Below are 25296 nucleotides of genomic sequence, written 5' to 3' on the forward strand. Positions count from 1 at the left end.
GTGGGGCTGGTGACCCCTCAAAATGAGGGCTGGGGTTCCTCTGGCAGCAGGAGCGAGGTCCCTCTAGGAGCAGGACGGGGGTGGCGGTCGGGGATTCCCGAGGATTCCAGGCATGGTCAGGATCAGCCCAAGAGCAGGGCGAGAATCCCCACAAGATGAGAGCTGGGATCTCCACAGGAGTTGGATTGGGATCCCTCCAGAGGCACAACTGGGATCCCCTCACATCACAGACAGGAGCTCCTGGGACCTGGGCTGGGATGTGCTGGGATGAGAGCGGGATCCCCTCAGGAACGGGGCTGGGATATGCCCACATCACGGCTGGGATTGCCCCTGAGGCAGGGCCAGGACCCGCTGGGATCAGGACTGGGATCCCCCCATCAGTCCCAGGGTCACAGGGAGCCCAGGGTCACCGTGTCCCCAACCAGAGTGGCCTCAGGACTGGCCCGAGCAGCATCCCTCGGGGACAGGGCTGGACACAGGGATGAGGAGGAGGCAGAGACCCATCCGTGTCCGATCACAGAGCCGGGAGGCGCGGGGGCACCAGCACAGGTGTATTTTTGGGGCAGGATCCACCCGCCCCCGCGATTGCTCCGGAGCTGTACAACCCCCGAGCCCCCCGCGACAGGCACGGCCCCGGCACAGCGGGGAAACAATATTAACAGCAAATTCGGGGGGCACGGGGGGCGCGGAGCCCCTCAGCCGAAGGGACCCTTGACGTTCTTGGGCTGGAAGAGCGGCTGCTCCATGGGCATGGCCCCCAGGCACTCGGCGGGGCTGCAGTGCCCTGTCTTGCCCGGTTGCCCCGTGGCACCGGGAGGGCCGGGGATGCCGGGGATGCCCTGCTGCCCCACGGGGCCCGGGGGACCCATCTTCCCGTAGCCTGGTGGCCCTTGGGGACCTGGAAGAGATGGAGAGAAGGGGGGAGGGGGGTGACAGGGTGAGGGGGTGGCAGCAATGCCCAGCGTGGGGCTGGGGGCCACGTGGAGGGACGGGGCTCACCTGGGGGTCCCGGGGGGCCGCTGTCCCCCATCAGCCCCACACCTTTCTCGCCTTTCTCTCCTTTGGCACCCGGCTCACCTGGGAGAGAGGGGGATGGAGAGGGGTGAGATCCCGGCACAACCGCAGCATCCCAGCAGCCAGGGACCCCGGGAATGTCCTGGGGACACCGGGAATGCCACAGGGACTCTGGGAATGCCCCAAGGACAGCAGGAACCTCTCAGGGACACTGGGAATGCCCCAGGGACACTGGGAACGTCCTGACAACGCTGGGAACACCCCAGGGACACCCATAACGTCGTGGGGACACTGGGAACTTGATGGGGACGTCAGGAACGCCCCAAGGACACCGGGAACGTCCTGGGGACACCGGGAACGCCCCAGGGACACCGGTAATGTCCCAGGGACGTAGGGAACATTCCGGGGACATTGGGAACGTCTAAAGGACACCGGGAACATGACGGTGACACCGGGAATGCCCCGGGCAGCAGCACGTACCCCGCATGCCCGGCACGCCCTGCCGCCCCTCTCTGCCGATCTGCCCCGGCATCCCCGGGGAGCCGGGGGGTCCCGGCCGGCCTGGCAGCCCGTCCTTCCCGGGGGGACCGGGTCTGCCCGGGGATGCCACCATCTCCACCGGGAAGTGCAGCCGGGAGGTGTAATACGCCATCCGCTCTGCGGGGACAAGGACCGAGCTCAGCGCCGACGGGGACAGGGCGGGGACACGGGGAGGGTCCCCGGGCCTCGTCGCCGTCCCCCGGTTACCGTCAAACATCTTGTTCAGCTCCTGCCGGATGAACCTCTTGACCTCGTCGTAATTCACCACGTCTCCCTGCGGGGACACGAGGGGACACGCGACGGGCCACGGCCACCGCGCCCCGGCAAAGGGACAGGGTCCTGCCCCCCGACGCGGCCACCCGTCCTTACCATCATCCCCGGGGGTCCCGGTAGCCCGGGGCTGCCCGCGGGGCCCGGCGAGCCCGGGGGTCCCCTCTCCCCCGCCGGTCCCCGTGGCCCCACGGGTCCCATGGAGCCGCTTTTCCCCGGACCCCCGGGCATTCCGGCTCTGCCCTTCTCCCCGGGGTACCCCCGCTCGCCGGGGGATCCAGAGTCACCCTGTGGAGAGGAAAGGCTCAGCCCTGCGGTGCCGGGACAGCTGTGGGGCACCGGGGAGGCGCCGGTGGCACTGCCAGGCTCCCCTCACCTTCTGTCCGGCCGGTCCCACAATGCCCGGTTTTCCTGGGGGTCCCTGGAAAACAGGAGCAGCGTGGCAGGGATGTCCCCACCCCGGCGACCCTGTGTCCCCATCCCTGTGTCCAGCGGGGCAGGAAAGCTCCAGAGCCCCCGCTCCTACCTCCTTCCCAACGGGTCCGTCCGGTCCCTGCTCCCCCTGCGAGGTGGTGACAGAATGAGGTGGTGACACCACGGGGCCACCCCCAAGGTCGCCACCGCTTCGGGGTAGGGGGTCTGTGCCCTGCTGCACTCACCGGTGGTCCCGGGTGTCCCGGGGGTCCCGGCTGTCCTGGCATCCCCGGCAGACCCCGCTCCCCCACGGAGCCGCGCTCGCCCTTCAGCCCCTGCGCGGAGGAGGGAGCCGGGAGCATCGGGATCAGCGCGGGGTGGGGATGGGGACCCCAAACCCGCTCTCCGTGGTCCCATCCCGACCCCAAATCCCAGAGTGAGGGCTCCAGCCCTGGCAGTACTCACCACTCCAGCAAGGCCAGCGGGACCCGGCTGTCCCGGGCTGCCGGGGGGTCCCTGGGGACAGAGACAGGGGGGTCACAGGTGATGTCCCCACTCTCTGCACCACTCTCTGTCCCCATTGTGATCCCCCCATGGGGGCCAGCTCCAACTTACGATGAGCCCTGGGGGTCCCTGCCGGCCTTGGGGTCCCATGGGTCCGGGGTCACCCTGAGGAAGGCGAGATGAGGAGGAGGAGGTGGGGAGGGGTGGTGACAAGGAAGGCAGGGTGGTGACAAAGGGCCCCAACCTGCCCAGGGGTCACCCAGCCCTCGCTCACCTCCGCTCCCGGCCGGCCCGTGCTCCCCGGGGGGCCGGGTTTGCCACAGTCACCCTAAAAGGAGGAAGGGACATCATGGGCAGAGCAACGAGTGGAGACTCTGGCCAGGCCCGAGGTCCCTGGGGATGTCACCACCCAGTGTCACCATCGCTCACCTTCGGCCCTGGGAGCCCTGGGTGTCCTGTCTTGCCCTTGAAACCCTGGAGAGAGAAAAGAGCTGAGTGGGGATCCCAGGGTGTCACCAGCAGAGCACAGCAGGTGACTCTGACTCTGCAGTGCTGGTCCAGGGCCAGCACCCAGTGTCCCCAGGAACACGTGGTGGGACAGTCCCGGCTCAGGGGACCCCGGTCCTGGCTGCAGGGACATGCCAGGCACGGAGCACTAGGGAGGGGGGACAAGGAGGGCTGTCACTCACCGGAGGACCCATCATCCCTGGTGGCCCGGGGGGACCAGGGTCACCCTGGGGAGAAGGAGACGTGGGTTGGGGGTGTCCTGGGGGGGTGGTTCAGGGTGGCTGCCCCCCACCAAAACCCAAGAGAGAGCCAGAACCTCACCCTCAGCCCTGGCTTCCCATCTTTGCCATCCAGTCCTTCCAAGCCAGCAGGGCCCTGTGGGGACAAGGTGACAGTGTCAGAGGGTGGTTTGCACTGAGGAGCTCTGGGGGTCCCCGAGGGACTTGCTCAGGGCACCCCAGGATATGGGAACAGATCCCTGGGGAATGGGAACACGTCCCTGGGGAATGGGAACAGCCAGCGGCGCTCCCAGGAGCACCCAAGGGTGACACATAGAGGGGGTCTTACCTGGATTCCTGGGGGCCCAGGGGGTCCAGGGGGTCCTGGCATCCCCGCGGGGCCTCGCATGCCCTCACTGCCCTGCAAGAGCCACAGGAGGTCATGGGCACAGCCGGGGCTGGGCACCAAATCTGGGGGGCAAGGGGTGACACCACAGAGCATTGCCCGGTGGCACTTGCCCCTGGCACTCACCTTCTCGGCCACAGGCCCTGGTGGCCCAGCTGGACCAACCTTTCCTGGGAAACCAGGAGGACCCTAAACAGAAGAGGGGTGTTAATGGGAGATCCCAGCAGAAGAGCCCAGCCCATAAATCCTGCTCTTCCCCAACTTATTTTAATGGGATTGCTCTGGAGCTGCTCCCTGCACCTCATCCCACCCGTGTCCCCCTGGTAGAACCCCCTGTCCCCATCCCTGACCCTATGGGGACACCCAGACACGCAGCCAGGGATGGGCACCAAGCCTTGGGACACCTTCCTGGAATTCCCGGTGGGATGTACTCATCATTCCCAGTGGGATTTACTCACCGGTGGTCCCGGGAAGCCAGGCTGGCCCTGGAAACCCTACAGAGACACAAGAGCTGAGCCAGACCCCACAGCCACATCCTGCCCCATGGGGGTCCTCAGGGGGGTCCTGGCCCCTTTGGGGACACTCACCTGGTCCCCTTTCTCTCCAGCGCTTCCCGGTAGCCCACGCTCGCCCCTGGGACCCTGCGGAGAGACGGGATGAGGTGGTGGGAGCACCCCACAACACCCACAGCCACCCCCCTCCCACCCCATAACCCTCAGGGTGGGCACCTACCGCTGGCCCCACAGGACCGGGCAGCCCGTCCACACCGGGGGGTCCCTGGGAAGGAGAGGAATGGGATCAGATGGATGTGGCTGGAAGGATCCCAGTGCCGGTGCCCACGGAGAGGGGGCACCTGGGGGAGAGCCCGGCCCCACTGCCCCTGATTAGGGCCCCGAGGGACTCACCAGCTCCCCTTTCTCTCCAGGGGGGCCCACGTAGCCTCGCTCGCCTTTGATGCCCTGGGGAAGGAAGGGGACAAGGTGGGATGTGGGGCAGGGATGGGATATGGGGCAGGGATGGGATATGGGGCAGGGATGGGATGTGGGGCAGGGATGGGATGTGGGGCAAGGATGGGATATGGGGTATGGATGGGATATGGGGCATGGATGGGATATGGGGCAGGGATGGGATGTGGGGCAGGGATGGGATATAGGGCAAGGATGGGATGTGTGGAAGGGATGGGATATGGGGCAGGGATGGGATGTGGGGCAGGGATGGGATTTGGGGTATGGATGGGTTTTGGGGCATGGATGGGATTTGGGGCAGGGATGGGATGTGGGGCAGGGATGGGATTTGGGGCATGGATGGGATATGGGGCATGGATGGGATATGGGGCATGGATGGGATATGGGGCAGGGATGGGAAATGGGACAGGGATGGGATTTGGAGCAGGGATGGGATATGGGGCAGGGACGGGACATGAGACACGGATGGGGCACAGATGGGATTTAGGGCATGGATGGGACATGGTGCAGTGATGGGACATGGGGCATGGATGGGATTTGGGTGAAGGATGGGATATGGGGCACCAGTGGGATTTGGGGCAGGGATGGGACATGGGGCATAGCAGAGGAGAGATGGAGACACAGCCGGGGCATGCTCAGGGTGCAGGTGCCCTGGCATGGATGAACAGGACGCTGGGAATGTGTGGGATGGGATTGGATGGACAGGACAGAGATGAGCCCTGCAGGCACACGGCGCTCTGTGCCCACCGGGGTCCCCAAATACAACATGGGGGGGTGTCAGTGAGCACCAGGAGGGACACGAGGACCCCCAGGGGCTGCCTGGTGCCCCCAGTACTCACAGGAAGGCCGGGGGGCCCCGTAGCTCCGGGGTATCCGGGTTGTCCTGGAGGTCCCTGTGTGTGAGGACAAGGACACTGAGCCACCTGCAGTGCCCCAGCCAGGTGCCAACCCCCACGGGCCACCAATGTCCCCCCGTCCCCTCATCCCACAGCACTCACCGGCTCCCCTTTGGCTCCGGCCAGCCCGGCAGGGCCACGTTCCCCTTGGAGACCCTTTGGGGGGAGAAGAGAGGAGATGCAGGGGGGTCTCCTCCAGCCCCTCCCGGGGCTGTGCCCACCTGGCAGCAGGACCTGGGCACAGTCCATGGGTCTGTGACCTCTGCCAGCCTGCTGGGACCCCGGCTGGGCTCCCTCCACCCCTGGCACAGCCACAGGCACCGGGGGCAGTGCCCAGGCATGGGGGGGTGATGCTCAAACCCTGGCGCTGTGACCCTGGAGCCAAGGAAAGCTCAGCCCTGGGGGGGCTGTGGGGGGTGCCCAGATCTGGCTCCAGCCCTCAGCTCCAGCCTGGTGCTCCCCATCCTCCCAGGGTGAAACGGGGACAGCCGGGAGCCCCACAGGGACCTCCGGGGTGGGTTAGTGGAGTGACGTGGTGCCGAGGTGGCAGAGAATGACAGGACACGCTGGCACACCGCAGAGCACGGCCCACAGAGAGCCCCAGAGAGCCCCAGAGAGCCCCAGAGAGCCCCAGAGAGCCCCAGAGAGCCCGTGGGGTGACGGTGACATTAGTGGACGAGGGGACACGAGCAGGAGTGCAGGATCCTCCAAGAGCCGCCGGCACAGCCCCACCACGGGCTCCTGTGGGGAGCGAGCAGGGCGGGAGCAGGAGGATGGAGATGGAGGTGGAGATGAGGATGAAGATGGAGATGAAGATGGAGATGGTGGTGGAGGCTGAATGACCACAGAGGAGTGACCAGAGGAGTGGAGGAGGATGAGCCCAGGCAGCACCGGCCACACACGGGATCCTCCTGGTCCCCACAAATGTCCCCTGGAAGCCACCAGGTGCCACCCCGTGGCAGCTGTGACAGTCACCCAGCTGAGGTGGCAGGTCCCTGGCACACCTGGAGCCGCGGAGCTGCGCCAGGTCCCGCGGTGGTGAAGAGACCCAGCACGTGGCGAGCGCCAGCACCGGATCCCTGAGCTGAGGAAGATCATCCCGGGTCTGCCGGGCCCCCCTGCCTTGGGATGGAGGAATGGGAATGGAGGGATGGAGATGGAGGGGGAGGGGAGGGGCAGCTGTGCTGCGGCTGCTCCCGGCGGGGACGGGGACAAGGGACACAGCCAAACCAAGCGGCAGCGACACAGGGGCACAGAGCGGAGCCGTGCTGGGTTTCTTACGGGCAGTCCGGGTGCGCCCGGCGTTCCGGGAAAGCCTGGGGGGCCCTGAGGGGAGAAACAGGGAGGTCACAGCTTGGAAAAGGCGCTGGGGAGCCCGGGCTGAGCCCTGGGGTTGCCACAGAGCTCCTGCTCCACCTCCGGGCTGGCAGCACCTTCACCTCCATCTCCAGCCTCGCCGGGGACATCCGTGCCATGCCGTGCCACGCCTGTGCCTCGCCACGGCCGCACCCCGCTGCCCGTCACCACCGCCTCAGGGCAGGGTGCCAGGCCCCTTTGGCAATCAGCTTTTAGGGGCTCTGAGCCCCCCAGAACCCCCCCCACCCCGGGCAGGGGTACTTACAATGGGCCCAGGTGGTCCCGGGGGTCCCCGCAGTCCTGGCGAGCCCTGGGGAGGGACGGGGTGTGGTCACCAGGTGTGACCACAGAGGCGGAGACAGCCCCGAGGGGCACCACGGGACCTGCCCCAGCCCCCGGGAAGGGCTGGCATGGCAGGAAAGGGGTCCATGGATGGGTTGGAGCTCACCCACCTGCTCTCCTCTCTCTCCTGGGATGCCCGGAGCTCCTGGCAGCCCGGGATCACCAGCGCAGTCAGGGCTGTCACCCTGAGGGGAGTGGGGACACATCAGGACCCCAGATCTGCCCACTGCCCATCACCCACCTCCGAGCCCTGCCAAGCACCCCGCAAGCAGCTTCTACTCCCCAAAGCCCCCCCAGCTGGTCCTGGATGCCCAGCAGGGACCGTCCCTGGGGAGCAGGAGGGGGTGGGACAGGGACCCCAGCGCCACTCACCCGAGCCTCCTCCGCTCGCGGGAACTGCGCAAAGCACTGCAAGAAAACCCCGGGGTCACCCAGCTGCGACAGGACGAGCCTGTCCCCGGATCCAGGTGGTGTCCGGAAGCCTGCCCGCATTCCCAGTGGGACCAGTGTCCCCAAAGCGTGCCCACAGTGTCCCCAAAGCGTGCCCACAGTGTCCCCAAAGCGCGTCCAGTGTGCGGTACTTCCCCCAGCTCCCACACAATCCAATTCGCCGGGAGTCGGGAGCACCTCTGCACCTCCCCCTCCACGGCCAGGGCGTGTCGGGCACCCAAATTCCCACCCGGAGCTGTGGGAATACTCACCCGGGCACAGTTCTCGCTGCCAGGGGCACCCGGCATGCCCCCATCCTCCTTCTCCCCCTCCAATCTGCCGGGAGCTTCCAGGGCCGCCTGCAGCTGGGCACAGTCCCCGCAGAGAGTCTGGGGAGGGGGAAAAGGGGGAGTCAGGGGCACCCCGAGGGGTCCCGCGGGGCAGGAGGGTGACCCCATCCCCACCCTCTCACCTTCAGCACCTCGATGTTCCTCTCGGCCATGACGGCCAGAGGTCCCTGGAAAAGAGGGAAGGAGGGATGGAGAAGAGGGATGGAACGATGGGAGGAAGGATGGATGGGAGGAGGGATTGTCCCCAGGGATGGGGGAGCAGGGCAGGGGACACTGCCGTGGGAATTGTCACCACCTACCAGGTCTCCAGCCGGTCCAGGCAGTCCGGGCAAGCCGTTGTGTCCCGGCATTCCCTAAATCCAAGGGGACACCGAGTATTCAAACCCTGCCCTAAAAGATCGCCATCATTCCTGCTCTCCCATGGCTCACCTGGCGACCGGGGGCACCGGGCGGCCCGGGGGGACCGGGAGCTCCGGGGGGACCCTGCAAGACCCCAAAAAACGATCAGAGAGAGGCCAAGGGGTGACGGGGGTGTGGGAGGGGCACAGTGGGGGTGGCACCGACCTGCGGACCAGGCTGGGGCTGCCAGGACATCCCGGTCCATAATCCTGGGGCTCCCTGCGGGTGAGAGACAGGGAAGAGAATCTGGGAGGGTGAGACGGGGCCGGGGGGTGCCCGTGAGGGTGACACGGAGCCGGGGGAGGGGGTGACACTCACCGGCATCCCGGTGTAGTTGGGGTCCTGGCGGGGGCTGGGGGCACAGGAACACTCCCCAGGGTCTCCCTGTGGGCAGAGGGGGTGAGGACAGGGCGGGCAGAGCGGGTGGCACGGGGGGCACAGCTCCACCCGAGCCCCAACTCACCTTCTCTCCCTGGGCGCCCTTCTCCCCCTGCCAGAGGAAAGCGGAGATGGGCATTAGGGTGGGTCCCCGGTGCCCCCCACCCACCGCGGGGCACCAGCTCGGCCACCCACACCCCTGGCACAGCCCCCTGGCACCCTCCCCCGGACCTACCGGCTGCCCACTGGACCCGGGGAGCCCTCGCTGCCCCTCGGGGCCCTGCGAGGAAGAGGAGGGTGAGGAAAGTTCCTGGCTTGGCCAGGGTCAAGGTGCCAGTGGGGTGGCACTGCCCATCCTGGAGGGCAGGACTTACCGGTGGCCCTGTGACGCTGCTCCCTGGTGGTCCAGGGGGTCCCGTGGCACCTTTGGGGCCCGGAGGTCCCTGCAGAGGAAGGACAGCAGGAATGGGGAGCACGGGGCACACCGAGGGCTGGGGGACGCTCTCTTACCTTGGCACCTTTCTCTGCTGCCATCCCCGGGGGTCCCTGCGGTCCGGGGGGGCCCTGGGGGCACGACAGGGTGTGGGTTCCTCCCAGCGAGGGGACAGCAGTGTCCCCAGAGCTGCCACAACCCACACAGGGGGCTGGCAGGAATTGGGGGCTGCCCCATCACCCAGGGCTGGGCACCCCAAAACCCCACCCCAAAACCCTACTCACGGGGGGTCCGGGGGGTCCGGTGCTCCCGGGGTCTCCCTGGGAAAAGCAGATGGTGTGAAACCCACCGGAGGCACCCAGCATGGCACGGTGGCAACACCAGCACCCCAAAACCCACCTGCGGTCCCGGCTGGCCGATCCCCCGCGGTCCTGGCTCACCCTATGGACACAGAGGGGCAGTGAGGTGCCCCCAAGACCCCACATCCAGCCCCTGCACCCCATTAGGGACACACAGGGGCAGTGAGGTGCCTGCAGGACCCCACACCCGGCCCCTGCACCCCATTAGGGACACAGAAGAGCAGTGAGGTGCCCCCAAGACCCCACACCCGGCCCCTGCACCCCATTAGGGACACAGAAGAGCAGTGAGGTGCCCCAAGACCCCACATCCAGCCCCTGCACCCCATTAGGGACACAGAAGAGCAGTGAGGTGCCTGCAGGACCCCACACCCAACCCCTGCACCCCATTAGGGACACAGAAGAGCAGTGAGGTGCCCCAAGACCCCACATCCAGCCCCTGCACCCCATTAGGGACACAGAAGAGCAGTGAGGTGCCCCCAGGACCCCACACCCAAACCTGCACCCCATTAGGGACACAGAAGAGCAGTGAGGTGCCCCAAGACCCCACACCCGGCACCTGCACCCCATTAGGGACACACAGGGGCAGTGAGGTGCCCGCAGGACCCCACACCCAACCCCTGCACCCCATTAGAGACACAGAGGGGCAGTGAGGTGCCCGCAGGACCCCACACCCAACCCCTGCACCCCATTAGGGACACAGAAGAGCAGTGACGTGCCTGCAGGACCCCACACCCAACCCCTGCACCCCATTAGGGACACAGAGGGGCAGTGAGGTGCCCCCAAGACCCCACACCCAACCCCTGCACCCCACTCACCTGCAGCCCCTTCGGCCCAGCGGGGCCCTGCACCCCCGGCAGTCCTGGCTTCCCCTAAAACACAGCAGGGTCACCCCGAGGACACGATGCCACCGGGGCCCTGTGGCCGTGGGGAGGGGGCACTCACGGCTCTGCCCGGCTGGCCGATGCCCGGCGGGCCCTGGTCCCCTTTGGCACCGCGTTTTCCCGGGATGCCCACCACGTCCGAGAGGTCCCCGAGCACGGCGGGGCCGGGCTCGCAGGCGTCTCCCTGCGGGGAGGGGACAGGAGAAGGATGGAGGGGTGGGTGGCACCGAGGTGACGGGGCACAGGTCCCCAAAATGTGTGTGGGGGGGTCTCACCTTGTCGCCTTTGGGGCCGGCTGGTCCCCTGATGCCAGGCTCACCCGCCAGCCCCGGGACACCGGCCATGCCCGGGGTGCCCGGGTCCCCGGGGCTGCCAGCGTCGCCCTGGCGAAGAGAGGGGACAAGGCTGGCACGGGGAGGCAGGGGACAAGGCACACACGGGTGCCAGCCCCCTGTGCCACCACCAGCGCCACCAGGAGCCACCCCGAGCCGCTCTCACCTTCTGCCCCTTCTCGCCAGCGTCGCCAGGTCTGCCCTGGGGAAACGCAGGAACGGCTCAGGCTGGGGCATCCCCCTCCCCAAAACGGGCACGGCGGGCACGGGGGGCACTCACCGCTCTGCCCGGGGGGCCACCAGGGCCCCTTTGTCCTGCTGGCCCCGGCACTGCCACCAATGTCGCTGTCCCTTGGAGGGCTTGCGGGGTGGGTGGGCACTGCCCGCATTGCTCGCCCTGCGGAGGGACAATGCCCGCTGGAGGGGGGCGGAGTGGGGGAGGGGGTCACGGCCCCCCTGCCCTCGCCATCCCAGCGCCGTCCCATGCCAGGAGCTGCCCAGGTCTCAGCTGAGGGGGGGTGGCAGGGACAGGGCAGGGACAGGGGGGTCCCCAGTGTCTCACCTTCTCTCCCTTGAGCCCCGGCACACCGGGATCTCCCTTCTCTCCCGGGATTCCCTGTGCCCAAAATCCACAGCAGAGGTGAGACAGCGGACCCCAAAACCCGGCTCCGGCACCCCTGAGCTCCCAGACTCCTCCTGCACCCCTGGGCTCCCCCCCCAGAGCCCCCAGACCCCTCCTGCTCTCCACCCTGAGCTCCCAGACCCCTCCTGCACCCCTGGGCTCCCCATCCTGAACCCCCAGACTCCTCCTGCACCCCTGGGCTCCCCACCCTGAGCCCCCAGACCCCTCCTGCACCCCTGGGCTCCACACTCTGAGCCCCCAGACCCTTCCTGCACCCCTGGGCTCCCCACCCTGAGCCCCCAGACCCCTCCTGCGCCCCACCCTGAGCCCCCAGACCCCTTCTGCACCCCTGGGCTCCCCCCTCTGAGCCCCCAGAGCCCTCCTGCACCCCTGGGCTCCCCCCTCTGAGCCCCCAGAGCCCTCCTGCACCCCTGGGCTCCCCATCCTGAGCCCCCAGACCCCTCCTGCACCCCTGGGCTCCCCCCTCTGAGCCCCCAGAGCCCTCCTGCACCCCTGGGCTCCCCACCCTGAGCCCCCAGACCCCTCCTGCGCCCCACCCTGAGCCCCCAGACCCTTCCTGCACCCCTGGGCTCCCCCCTCTGAGCCCCCAGAGCCCTCCTGCACCCCTGGGCTCCCCATCCTGAGCCCCCAGACCCCTTCTGCACCCCTGGGCTCCCCACCCTGAGCCCCCAGACCCCTCCTGCACCCCTGGGCTCCCCACCCTGAGCCCCCTCTGTGTCCCCACTCACCGGTCTGCCCGTGGGTCCCACATGGCCGCTGTCCCCCTGAAATGGAGCAGGCTCACGGTCGTCAGGGCCAGGATCAAGATTAGGGTCAGGATCAGCCAAGCCTGCCCCGACCCCATGGGATGATCCAGCCCTTCCCGCTTTTCCCAGGGACGTGAAGAGTGGGGGTCACTCACCTTCTCGCCCTTGATCCCAGCCAGCCCGGAGAGCCCCATTTCGCCCTGCTGGACACCCCATGGTCACTCACCCGGCACCCACAGCACCTCCAGGGTGTCACCCCAGCACGGGACAGGAGGATCCAGCCCCGGCACTCACCGGCAGCCCCGGTTCCCCCTCGAGCCCCTCGGTGGGGCCGCGGCGCAGCGCGGCGAGGACACGGAGATCACAGGACAGGCACGAGTCCCCCTGGCATGGCAGGAGGGGACAGCTCAGGGTGGGGCGCAGCGGCCGAGCGGGGGGGTGGGATGGAGGGTCACACACTCACCTTCTCCCCTTTCATCCCCTGGATGCCGGCATCCCCCTGGGAAGGAAAAGCAGGAGCTGGACGGTGCTCGGTGTCCCCCAGGTCCAGCTGGGGACAAGCCAGCTCACCCCGTGTCACCTACCCTGTCCCCTTTGGGTCCTGCGGGGCCGGGTGTGTCCTGGGAACGGGGAAACAGAGGGAACATCAGGGATGCTGAGGTGAGACAGCTCTGCCCTCCACCCCACTAATCCCCGCCTTCAGACTCACCGAGACCCCGTCCCTGCCGGGCGCTCCGGGCTCTCCCCGCGGTCCTGGCTTGCCGGGAATTCCGATGGCACCGAGCATCCCCTCGGGGACAGTGGGACACACCTCGCACGGCTCGCCCTGCCCGGTGGCAGCGGTGAGACAGAGCCCAGCTTGGGGGTCCGTGGAATGACCCCCGCCATGCCCCGAGGCCGGGGGATGTGCCCGTGGGCACCCCGGGCCACTCGGTCACCGCACCCACCTTGTCTCCTTTCGGCCCCAGGACACCGGGGGGACCCTGCGGGAGGAAAGAGGGGACGGGGCTGCTTCAGGGAGGCCAAGGTGTGCCCCACCAGTGCCACCCAGCACCCCTCAGCTGGCCACCAGCCGCGTCACGGGATGATCCCAGCCCCGAGCGGCGCCGCCGGTTTTCCCAAAGCCCTCTCGACTCCCGGGCTCGCATCCCGTCACCTCTCCGGCCAAGCAGCCCCGACCCCGAGCCAAGAAACCCGGCCCTGACCCCGGGCTTTGGCTCCCGGTCCCGCTACTCACGGGTGTCCCAGGCGATCCTCCGGGTCCAGGAGCTCCCGGGCTGCCCTGGAGCCAGAGATGGGAAAACCGGAGCTCAGCGAGGGGAAACACCGCAGCTCTGAGCCCTCTGTGATGCCCCTGTCCACCCGGGGGGGGTTTCCTGCCCCCCAAGCCAGGTCCTTGGGCCACCCAAGGAGCTTGGCCAGCCGGTGGCTCCAGCTCAGCCGTGCTGGATCCGGCTCTGGGCATCGGGAACAGCAGAGATCCCTTTCCCTCCACTCACCTTCTCTCCCTTCGGACCCGGGGGTCCACCGGGGTCACCCTGAAAGGGACAAAGGGTGGTGTTAGCCCTTCTCAGGAGCCCTGGCCAGCCAGCCCTGGCTGGGGGGGGGGGGCACCTCGCCCCTCCCATGGCAATGCCCACTGTGGGGACACCACTGTGGCACAGAGGTCCTCACCGGCTTCCCTGGAATGCCAATCCCTGGAGATCCTGGCTTCCCTGGGGGGCCCGGTTCACCGGCCAACCCCTCGGGTCCCACGAGGCCGGGGTCACCCTGGAGGACAATGGAGGGGTGGCAGTGCTGGCAGTGCCCCCAGGTGCCCCGTCTCCCACCCCTCACCCCCAAAGCCCCAGGTACCTTCTGGCCCTTGGGCCCCACCACGCAGATCTCTCCAGGCCGGCCCTGGCAGGAGGGGATTGGGATGTGAAGGCTCCTGTGGCCAGGCCCCCTTGTCCAGGGGATGCCATGGGGGTGCCCAGGGGGTGCCCAGGTACCACCCAGCACTACTCACATCACGCCCAGGGCGCCCTGGCTTGCCCTGCAGTCCCCCATCACCCTTCTCGCCCTTCTGGCCCTGCAGGACAGATGAATGTCACCCGTGGTGTCACCCGTGGTGTCACCCAAGCTGGCACTGGCAGGTGCTGCCACCTCTGCCACCATCCCAGGTGTCCCTGCTGCGATGCCCACAGCTGGGCCGGACTCACCTTCTGCCCATCAATGCCCGCTGGCCCCGGGAGTCCCTGCACGGGAAAAACGGGACAAAGGGGGTGCCCAGGTGGGCTCAGGCAGGGTCCCGTCCTGCTCCTTTCATGCCCACACGGAGCTGGACCCCCCCAGCACAGCCCAGAGCAGGGGGACTCCCACAGTGTCCCCACGCCGTGTCCCCACAGCCGAGTGGCACTTACCGCCTGCCCACGCTGGCCCTTCTCACCCTGTGGCCCCTCAGCGCACTGGGGGGAGGAGGAGGAGGAGGAGGAGATGAGAGGAGAGGCAGAGACGGGGAGGGGGTTTGGGGAGGGTTTGGGTGGGCTCTCACCTGCACGGGGCCACCGGGGTGGGTGCGCACACAGTCCAGGCCCTGCGGAGGGGGGGAGGTGGCTCAGGGATGAGGGTGGGGGGGTTTGGGGACAGGAGCACCCCCAGGGCAGCGGGACCCCCCTGTTGTGGGGATCCCACAGGGAGAGGCTCCCCAGCAGAAGGGGACAGGCCAGGGGTAGGTTGGGGACACTCACACGCTCTCCCTTCTCCCCTTTGGCACCGGCGGTGCCAGGGAGGCCGCGCTCGCCCTTGGTGCCCTGCAAGAGAGGGAGGGGTGGGCGACAAACAGGCACGGGGTGGGTGACAAGTGGGCACAGGGTGTCCCCACGGCAGGGCCCACAGCCCCTGGCAGGAATGCTCCAGCACAGCATTCCCACATTTCCACTGGAGCTGGGCTCTGGGTGTCCTGGGGGGTGGCAAACCTACCTTTGGACCTGGGGGACCAAGGGTGACCTGTGGAGGCAGGAGAAAGGTGTCCCCCAAGGGCACGGTGGCTTCAAATGGCAGCAGGAGAGCCCTGAGCCTGCCACGGTCCCCATCCTCCCAAAACTCCTGTCCCCAAGTGCCACCATGGGGCATGGAGTTCCCAAATGCCTGCCATCCCCCTGCCATCCCCCTGCCATCCCCCTGCCATCCCCCTGCCATCCCTCTGCCATCCCCCTGCCACCCCCTGCCATCCCTCTGCCATCCCCCTGCCATCCCCCTGCCATCCCCCCACACCCCCAGCCAGCAGCTGCTGTAGGAATGGGGCCACATCTGGAAAGGATCAGGGACCTTCCAGATGTTGCAGGGCCCTGGGCCAGGAGGAGCTGTGGGGTCGTGGGGGGCTGGTGACAGCACCCTGGTGGCTTTTGCCACCCCCAGCTCACAGCCCAGCTGGGCCAGCTCGGCGTCCCCACGTCCAGTGCCACACTCACATTTCCTGATGCCATCTGGGGCGAGCAGGGAGGGCACTGGAAGAGACAGGGACGGAAGCTTGGAGCAGATCCAGGCACTGCCCATGGCACCCCAAACCCCACAGCACCCCCAAACCCCACAGCACCCCAAACCCCACAGCCACTGCCCTGCTCCCCTGGGCACCGCACGCCCTCAGGGCTCCCCCAGCAGCATCTTCCCCCAGCCCTGGAGTGCTCTGGGCACTGGGAATTCCTGGATGGAAAAGGGAAAAGCCGCCGTGTTTCCTCCCCGGGGAGCTGATGAGGTGCTGGCCTGGCTCTCCCTGCGGGTTTGTGGCTTGACCACGGCTCTGCTGGGCCAAACCAGCCCCTCCAGGCTGCTCCCATGGGACTGGGGACAGGCAGGATGTGGCTGTGTCCCCATGGCCTCCAGCCCCCAGCCCTGGCAGGATCCCAGACCTGGGATACAGCAATGAATCCCCGTGGTGGGATGAGGGATCCCAGAGACGCTCAGGGATGAGGAACAGGAGCGCTGGAGACATTTCCCAGCTCTGGCAATGCTCCGGAGACGCTCGGAGGGAACAAAGAGGCCCTTGGCCATTGCTGGGATCGCTCCAGCAGCAGCACAGAGAGAGTGGGGCCTCAATTCCTGCTCGGGGGAGCAGAGCAGCCGCTCTTCCCGGCATCCCAGGAGGGCTGGAAGCAGCTGGGACTTCCCAAATGTGACAGGGACAGAGCCAGACTGGGTCTGGGACAGTGGGTGGCACCCTGGGATGGCACTGGAAGGGGAGCAGGGCTGAGCGTGCCAGGACTGGGATAACCAGGCTGGGACACCCTCACCTTCTCCTTGGGATCTTCCCTCAGGCTGGTCCTTCCCGAGGTTCTTCCCGGCTCCTGTGGGGAGAGAAGAGCACCATGGGTGTCATCTGCCTGGCTTATCCCACCCCTGGCTGCTCCCTCTCCATGAATCCCGGGTTATCCTGCTCGGGCACCCATGGATGAGGCAGTGGTGGGACCACTCCCCTCCCTCATTCCCAGGCCTCCAGTCATCGGCACCTCCCTCCCGAGCCTCGCACCGGGTGGAAAAAGTGAGGCAGGGATTTCCCAGGTTCTGGATCAACGTGGCTGCACCGGGCACCACCGAGCTGCTGCCCACCCCAAAGGGCCAGGAATGGGATGGGGACAGGGGTGGGGATGGAGATGGGGATGGGGATGGGGACCAGGACGGAGCCAGGGGTCAAGAGTGGGGATGGGGATCGGGACGGGGATGGGGTCGGGGCTGGGGATGGGGACCGGGATGGGGCCGGGATGGAGCCAGGGGTCGAGAGTGGGGATGGGGATCGGGACGGGGATGGGGATGGGGTCGGGGCTGGAGATAGGGACCGGGATGGGGCCGGGATGGGGCCGGGATGGCCCTGCCGGAGCTCACGGTGCCCAGCGGCTCCTCCAGGCAGAAGCAGCGGGTGAACACCCGTCCCTCGGGCTGCGGCACCATCTCGATGAGGTTGCTGCTCTGCATCAGCTCCGCTTGCCGGCGAGTCTTGGGCGCTTCCGTCTGGCACTGCAGGGACACAGCGGGGTGGCAGGGGGGCTGCCGGGGGACAGCCGGGGCCGTGGGGACAGGCAGCACGAGGAGGTGACACACTGGGGACAGACCTGCCCTCGCTGCGCCTCCCCTCTGGGGAAAACCCTGAGCGTGCACAGAGCAGCTCCAGGGTCCTGCCAGGATTGGGGTGGGCACTCAGGGGCACTCAGGGGCGCTCAGGGGCACTCACCCCGCTGGCCGAGATCTCGCAGCACCCCTCCTGCCTGGCCAGCTCCGCGTCACAGTAGATCTGGGCTTGCTGGATGTCAAACTGCAGCGGGACGTGGGTGGCAGGTCAGGGGTGACCCTGGCACCGCGGGCGGAGCTGCCCCCACCCCGCGGCCACTCACCCGGACCGGGGTGCCACGCACGGCGTCCAGCCCCAGGAAGGTGTTGCCCTCCGGGGCCAGCGCCCGCCGCGGTCCCAGCGGCTTGGAGGAGATGGAGGCACAGTCCAGGTGCACGGACACGGCGTGGCCCTGCGCGGCCACCACCACCTTGTGCCACCGCCCGTCGAACAGGGATGCCACGGCCTTGCCCGCAAAGACGGCGCTGACGAAGGCGGCCCCCGGCGCCCTGGCCTGGAACTCCAGGCTTTTCTCGGGGCCGTGCACGGCCAGGGAGAGCTGGGCACAGAGGGGACAGCGCCGTGCTCAGGGACGGCTCCTGGCTGTCCCCCGGCGCGTCCCGCCGCATTCCCGGGATGTACCTGGGGGTATCCTTGGCGGTCGGTGACCTGGAAGAGGTACCAGTGCTCCCCGGTGCTGTTCTTCTTCAGCAGCAAGGTGAGGACCAGGGTGAAGGTGGGGGGCAGCCCCCGGGGGAACACCTGCCTGTGGGGACGCGTGTTGGGGTGGCCGGACCCTGCAGGGCACCCTGGGGACGGGGTTGTGCCCATCCATAGGGCACTTTCAGGTGGCAGCATCACCCCAACAGCCCCCCGGGGGTCCTGCCATGATGTGTCCCCACTGGTGGCACTCCAGATGCCACCACGGTGGGTTCGGCCCCACACTGTGCACCCCAAACATGGCCCTGCTGGGGCCGCTGCAGCACCCAGGGCCATGCTCTTATCCCAGAATTTTGTCCCTGGGAAGCTGGGAAATGCATCCATCATCCCTGTGGCAGCCTTTCCCCAGCTTGCCCACAGCCCATTAAGCCACTGGAAATATTTGCTCCGGGCTCTGCTCCGCTCCCGGCCTTGGCTCCACACCCACAATTTTCCAAGCCACCGCTCTGGAGCTGGACCAAGGGACTGGGACAAGGCCAGTGGTCTCCTCTGCTCTCCGTGGGGCACAGGGACACCTTGATGGGGCACTGAGGTGGGTGGGCAACCAGAGGAGTTCACAACCAGGCTACTGGGGCTGTCCCCACGTCTGGATTCCCAAGGCTGGATCTGGGATGCCACAAGCCCTCGGCCAAGAGCAACACCAGCCTGGAGCATCCACCATCCATCCCAAAGCCATCCAAGGATTTGGCTGCCCAGGCTGGATCTCCTGGCCCTCTGGAGAGCCCCATGCCCAGCACAGCTCTGTGCCAGCCCTGGAGTGATGTGGGGACAAACCGCAGCCGTTTCCTGCAGGAACAGCTCCCGAGGACGTGGATCTGCTCCCGCTCTGCCACGCTGCAGCATCCCTGCCAACCCTGGCACTACGGGCACCGGAGACGGAGGGGACAAGTGCCAGTCCCCGTGTGCCCCCCCCAGCAGCCCCCCACACGCCCAGCAGTGCCTGCTCAGAGCTGAGCAGCCTCTGGAGCTCGTCTGGAGCCCACGGGCGCCTGCCAAGAGCAACCGCAGAGCAGCCACAGAGCCCTGCTTGCGCAAGGTTTGGCCAGCACCCAGCCGAGCCGTGGCAGCCCGGGATTTTCTTTCGAGGAGGAAGGTGTTCGGGCAGCCCCGGGGACCCCTGTGTGCCCACGGGTGACACGGAGCTGCCTGGCATCCCTGGCACGAGCTGAGGGCAAAGCCCATCCAGCTCCACCCAGACCCCAACCTTACAACACACACGGGGATGGTGCCTGGAGGAGCTTTGGGTCACCTGAGGGTCACCCAGGGCCACCTCACAGGTCACCCGAGGCCACCTCACGGGTCACCCAGGGCCACTCACTGCGTGGGCTGGACCAGGGGCACGGTGCCCAGGCGCAGCACCGCTGGCCCCCGGGCGCTGCGGATCTTCTTGATGGACGAGATCTTCAGCAGGTCGAACCTTTTAATCAGGTTAAAACCTGCAGGACAAAGCCGGGGATGTGAGACCTGGCCCAGGGACAGGTGACAGTCCCCAGGCAGGGCACAGAGCCCATCCCCCACCTCTTAAGGGACCCGAGAAGATCTTTTCTTACCCGTGACGTTCTCATACTTGTCCCCAGCCAGATCCTCGTCCCAGAGCTGCGGGCACAGCTGCCCTGTGAGGCAAACCAGCACATCGCTGTCACTGCGGTGTCCCCAGGCACGGTGGGACGAGCAGGGTGGGACCACACAGAGCTCCCCAAGTCCAGGAGGTGTTGCCAGGAGCCCCCCGAGGCAGCACAGAGCAAGCAAACCCGGCTCCCAGGGCAGCGCAGGCTCCCGGCAGCCGGGAGGAGCGAAGCTGGAACGCTCCAGGAGCAGTTTGGAAGGGTCCGAGCTGGCCCTGCTGCCTCCCACAGGTGAAATGCTTTTCCCAGCTCCCGGAACAGCCCCGCGGCTGGAATCAGCATCAGGAGGCTCGGACGGGTGCCAGGGACACCCACAGTGCCACGGAGAGCCGTCTGCTCCTGTCCCATCCCGGTGACAGCTCAGAGCTGGTGGCCCCGGGGGACAGGGGTGAGGGTCCAGCCGGAGGCTGAGGCGTAGGAAATGCCGCGTCAGGCGCGGTCACGGGGGTGCTGCTGCTGTTCGCAGGGATAAATCACGGCTCCAGCAGCACCGAGTCACCTCCAGATGCGCCAGATGTTGGGAGGTGCGAGATGAAGGAGTAAACAAGGCGGTAGGGAGAGAAGGATTTGTTTTGTCTCCATGCACAGCGGCCCTGGAGCAGGGATGGGCACCAGCGGTTCTCCCACCTCTTCCTTGGATGTTCCTGGGGGGTCTCTGACCCCCCCCCCTCCCCAGCCCTTGCCCACCTCTCTGTCCAAGAGCTTGGCCCCACCGTGACTTGTCCCCCATGCTGACCACAGGCCCAGCAGTGGTGTGGGGACACGCCCTGGCCCTGGGGACCCCCGACACAGCCACAGCAGTGAGGGTTGTGAATGTCCAGGCCACACGCAGAGTCCCCTCGGGGCCTGTGGGTGTCACAGCCGGGGGCAGGGTCCCCTCCCGCCGGCGCTGACATCACCCTCAGCAGGGGCAGGGGACACAAAGCGCAGCATAAATCACCCCCGTGCCATCTCTTTGAAGCCTCTCCCAGCCCTGCTGCTGATCCCAAGGGAAAATCTCGCCTGTCCAACCCTCTATCCCTCAGGAAAGGCCAGGACACGGGAGGCTACGCCGTGCCGGGCAGCAGGAGCGGGTGCCCGTGCCAGGGTCCCCCCCACGGGCAAACCCGGGCCCCTCGGGCTGAGCCACCGCTCCACCCCCACCGAGCCTGATGCAACCACGGCGTCGCTTCCAGAGGCTCCTCCCCTGGAGCCCATCCCACGCCGGGACCCACACGCAGGCCGGGGACACCCCGGCAGTGCTGGGCTCAGCCGCGCTCCCCCCGTCCCCAGCTGCACGTGGACACCCCCCCGGCCCTCCACCATCGCGTGGATCACGGCCAAACCTCTTCCCGACTCGCAGCTGGAGGCCAAACCTCTCTCGGGAGCTCGGTGCATCCTCACCGCTGCCCGGAGTGGTCCTGGCTCACCTGCCCCGCCCGCTCCCGCCCGGACCCGGCTCCACACGCGCTGCCGGACGCCGCTGCCTCGGCCGCCAGCGGGCACCGAGGGACGGAGAGTGGCCAAGCCCCGTCCCTCCCTGATGGCCGGGGTGTCGGGGTGTCCCGGGCTGGCTCCCCGCAGCCTGGCTCGCTCGGCTCAGCTCTGCCTGGCCCCCTGCCCGCACGGGATGCTGAGCAAAGCCCCGGCGCTCAGTCAGCAGCCACCGCTCCAGTCCTGGCACGTGGGGACCTGGCACAGCTCACGGTGCTTCCGGCCACCTCTGTATTGCCACCCCTGGGTCTGACCCAGCCCTCGCCTAAGGGGCAGGCGAGGAGGGAGGTGGCTCCCAAGGCCTCGCTCCGGGTGGTCCTTACCTTCCGCTGGTGGCAGCTCCTTCCCCTGGCAGGCGCTGACGAGCCCGGCGAGCGCCAGGGCCCAGAGACCCCTCATGGTGCCCGTGGCAGAGGCTCAGGGCCCGCACGGCTGCCTGCAAGGGAGAGACTCCGGGCAGCAGCGGGGTGGGCACCTGGTGGCCACCAACCCATGAGGTTGGCCACACCAGCAAAGCCACCAGCGTGGAGCGGCGCTGACCCTGCTGGCCACGGCTCGGTGATGTTTTGGGGGTCAGTGTGGCCCCCATCCATCTGCTCCACACCCACCCCAAGCCTCAGCATCCCAGCATCCCTGGGCGTCAAACCCCAGCACCCGGATTTACTCCAAACATCCGGAAATGCGACGGCTGAGGTTCCCCGGAGTGGAACCGGGCACCTCCTGCGTGCACCCACCCAGCAAGGTCTCGCTGCCTCCCGTTTTATCCCCCGGTGCCGTGCAGATCCCGGGGTATCCCTGCAGGTCACCCCGACCTGGCCTCCCTCCTGCTTCCTGCCACGAGGCACGGTCGGGCTGCAGGCCGGGAGCCGGAGCCGGGACAGACCGGACACACTCGGCTCCAGGGGCTGCTGCCAGAGCGGGACGTGCATTCATGTTCCTTCACCCCCCATCGCACAGCCCCCGGCACCCCCGGCAGCGGGGCCACCTCTGCCCTCCCTGCACGGGTCCCTCTGGCACCCCCAACTCTTCCCAGACTCCCAGCCCCCCTGTCCCGAACCACAACCCCTTCACCGGTTGTCCCCTATGCTGCCACCCGGCTGTCCTGGTCTGGCACTGCCTGCACCCACCTCTGCTCCCATTGCACCCACCCCTGCACCCCTCCACCCCCTCTCCGCTCCCCAGCTCCCCCCGCCCGCTCCCCGCCTTCCCTGCGCCGCACCCTCCGCACCGGCGGGTCCCCGCGGCCCCGGGGCGTGATTAACTCCGGTGATTAACGGGGAATCCCCCCGCTCGTCCCGTCCTGTCCCGTCCCGCCGCAGGGCCGGGTTCCGCCGGGCTCCTCCCGCCCCCGCTGCGGCCCTGCCCGGGGCTCACCTGCGCAGGGCTCGGCGGGGACGGGGCTGCCGGGGGGTGCGGGACACCGGGAACTCCGCCGCGGGACACCGGGAACTCCGCCGCGGGACACCGGCAGCCGCCGCGCCGCCCCCGCCGCCTTCCCCGCCTCCCTCCGGGGAGGGGGGTTCGAGCCGCCCCCCAAGCGCTGCCCGCCCTCCGCACCACCCCCCCAACCCGGGGGGGCCCGGCCGCCGCCCGCCTTCGCATCCCCGCCCTTCTCCTCCTCCTCCTCCTCTTCCACCCCCGGGCGTCTCCCAGGGCAGCGCCTTCCCTCCCTCCCCACCTCCCCCACCGCCTTCCCCCCCTCCCCCCCTCCGGGCGCTGGACCCCCGCCCAGAAGAGGGGAACCCCAATCCCGTGGGTGGGGTGTAGCCCATTCCCTGGCTGCCATCCATGTGGAGCGGCTCTTCCTCTCCCCAGGAGCACGGAGGGGATCCAGGTGCTGGCACCGGTGGTGGCATCGCTGGCCAGAATGTCTGTCCCTGCAGGAGGAGGGCGTCCCTCAAGGATGCTCCTCCACTGGCACGACCCCAGGAGCAGCTCCGGGCAGACCCCGAGGCACCGGGACAGCCAGCCCGCGGTGTGACACGGAGCTGCTGTCCCCTCCCTGCGCCTTGAGGTGGCTTGGGGACAGTCTGGCTCAGGACGAGGTGCCCGGGGTCAGAGAGCTGCGACGGGAACCCTGCCACCATCTCTGCCGCTGGCACCGCTGCTGCTCCCACGTCCCCAGCAGCAGCAGCAGAGCTGCTGATTTCCCAGAGCCCTGCCAAGCCCTGGAGGGATCCGGCGCCCATCCCGGCTCCCAGCGCCCCCGCGCAGCATCCAGCCCCGCGCCACTGGGACGTGCCAGCCTGGAATGCTGCCCCGGGGCCTGGCTGCTGCCCGGCTCGGCTCCATCTTCCCATTGCGTGCCAGGCCGCCCTGATCCCCCCAAAAACAGGCAGGGAACGAGCCCAGCCCGTGCAATTTTGGGTCTGCAAAGCATCCCCTGGCATCTCCATCCCTGCATCCCGGCGCTGGGATGGCGCAGGACCCCGGCTCAGCTGCGTTTTCTCCTAAATTGTGACGGATCTATTTAGGCTGCAGCTTTACAGACGCGTGAGGGACGCGTGGAACCCCATAAAGTCGCTAATTAACAACTGCTGGTTAGGCACAGGCAGTAAATAAACTGTCGTGGGCAACCCCAGCGGCTCGGCTCTGCCAGTCCCGGCGACGTGGTGACAACGCTCCCTCGAGGTGCCTGCTGAGGTAATTAAGGGTAATTAAAGCAAGTGGGAACGAAAACGCAGCGAAACTTCCCTCCTTCCTGCGTTTGGGGTGATTGTTCACCTCGAGATGTTCTTTGGGGCCACCCAGCAGCGATGAACCCGGGACAGGGGCACTGCAGGGGGTTTGTGTGTCCTGTGGGTGTGCGGCACGGCCCCAAAACTGGCCCCACATCCCCACCCCAACCCCACAGCAGAGCAGGGATGAAGGGCAGCCTCATCCCGTCCTCTCCAGCTCCCAGGATCCTCAATCCATCCGCAAAACGCTTTGGAGGGGTCACAACTGAGGCAGCCTTCCCGTGCCTCAGTTTCCCTCGCTTCCCAGGGTGCTCCCCTGAGTTGGTTGTCCCCAACCCAATGGCACAAAGCGACCCTGGCAGCCCCAGGGGTGGCAGCAGCGTGGAAAACTCTGCTCCACGCAGCTCCTGCTTCCCGTTGCTGCTCCGGTGCACGAGATCGGCGTTTCCAGAGGGAAAAAAGAAGCTGGATCCCGCCTCCCCAGAACTCTCCCTTGGAGCGGCGCCGAGCGGGGGGATGGAAAGCAGGATCCTGGAGCCCCTGCCCACCATCCCAGCATGGAAAAAGCAGAGGCACGCTGTGCTTCCAAGAAACTGCCGCGCCGCCTGCCAAGAAACACGAGCCGGAGCAGAGCCCGACAATTTTCGGGCTGGAGATAATTTTGCCTCCGAGCCCGAAGCGTCACCGCGGCGGTTGTGTTACCCTGGGGCTCCCCACTTCCCACACCGAGCTCAGCCTTCTTCTCCCTCAAAAAAAAGGCTCCCCAAATCCCGGGAATGAGGGTTGGGATGACGCCGTCCGGACCACGTTGGCTCGCAGGCGGCTGCCGGCCTGGACAAGGCACAGGAGGGAATTCCTGCGGCGAGGATTTCAGAGGTTCAGCATTAATTCCTGCACCAATCCAGGCCCAATTCCTCCCCCCCCCTCCCCCCGGCCCCCTCTAATTCCAGTCGGGAAGGAAAACGCCTGCAGGAATTCTTTCCAGCTTCGCTGGGCCGTTTGAATCCGCGGTGCTAGAACAGCACTTTTGCCTCTTTTTTGGAGAAATTTCTTTCGCGGAGGGCGAAGCTCCGGGGAGCTCCCGTCCCCCCGCGGCCGCGCAGCCTCAGAGCCACTTCTCCATCATTTCCGCCCCCCAAACCGCACATTTTTGGCGCTGGAGGGACACAGCCTGGCTCCGACGGGAGCTGCAGATGGAAAATGGCTCCAGAGCTCCGGGATCTCCTCTGACCCACCCTGTACCCCCCATCCCGCAGGATTGGGGGCTATCCCTTGCCCCCTTAAGCCGGGACACACCACGAGCCTGTGCCTCTCGCCCGGGCTCCGTTCCCTCGC

General features: G+C 67.6%; 1 protein-coding gene across 1 annotated transcript; it reads right to left on the reverse strand.

Annotated features, from left to right (window-relative positions):
* Nucleotides 1–536: 536 nt before the first annotated feature.
* On the reverse strand, nt 537–22717 carry COL16A1 (collagen type XVI alpha 1 chain). Its single transcript, XM_069035902.1, has 71 exons — nt 22658–22717; nt 21607–21719; nt 19736–19798; nt 19504–19621; nt 18108–18231; nt 17749–18024; nt 17589–17669; nt 17243–17374; nt 16654–16707; nt 15835–15870; nt 15344–15370; nt 15112–15174; nt 14916–14957; nt 14785–14829; nt 14584–14619; nt 14391–14453; nt 14237–14281; nt 14057–14152; nt 13882–13920; nt 13620–13664; nt 13330–13365; nt 13092–13208; nt 12967–13002; nt 12846–12881; nt 12677–12766; nt 12538–12582; nt 12365–12400; nt 11556–11609; nt 11274–11390; nt 11160–11195; nt 10937–11044; nt 10723–10845; nt 10596–10649; nt 9821–9862; nt 9706–9741; nt 9499–9552; nt 9363–9431; nt 9224–9268; nt 9074–9100; nt 8929–8994; nt 8776–8829; nt 8641–8694; nt 8511–8564; nt 8334–8378; nt 8134–8250; nt 7805–7840; nt 7543–7617; nt 7356–7400; nt 7016–7060; nt 5837–5890; nt 5678–5731; nt 4779–4832; nt 4606–4650; nt 4461–4514; nt 4332–4367; nt 4000–4062; nt 3817–3888; nt 3571–3624; nt 3432–3476; nt 3172–3216; nt 3017–3070; nt 2854–2907; nt 2704–2754; nt 2484–2573; nt 2351–2386; nt 2201–2245; nt 1924–2112; nt 1762–1828; nt 1495–1671; nt 1000–1077; nt 537–898 (listed from the first exon to the last, which is right to left on the reverse strand). The coding sequence occupies exons 2-71, from the start codon at nt 21680–21682 to the stop codon at nt 696–698; spliced, it is 4833 nt and encodes a 1610-aa protein (XP_068892003.1). The 5' UTR covers nt 21683–21719; nt 22658–22717; the 3' UTR covers nt 537–695.
* Nucleotides 22718–25296: the final 2579 nt, after the last annotated feature.

Source organism: Aphelocoma coerulescens, chromosome 23 (genome assembly GCF_041296385.1).
Source record: "Aphelocoma coerulescens isolate FSJ_1873_10779 chromosome 23, UR_Acoe_1.0, whole genome shotgun sequence".
NCBI lineage: Eukaryota > Metazoa > Chordata > Aves > Passeriformes > Corvidae > Aphelocoma > Aphelocoma coerulescens.

Bases quoted from the DNA above. Each gene is read 5' to 3' on its own strand.
- COL16A1 (XM_069035902.1), bottom strand. From the start codon at position 21,682: ATGAGGGGTCTCTGGGCCCTGGCGCTCGCCGGGCTCGTCAGCGCCTGC. The intron at 14,620-14,784 runs GTAAGTGCCACT...TTTCCCGTGCAG, and splicing joins AGGGCCAGCGTGGGCAGGCG to GGACTCCCGGGGCCAGCGGG. The intron at 10,650-10,722 runs GTGAGTGCCCCC...GCTGTGTTTTAG, and splicing joins TCGGCCAGCCGGGCAGAGCC to GGGAAGCCAGGACTGCCGGG.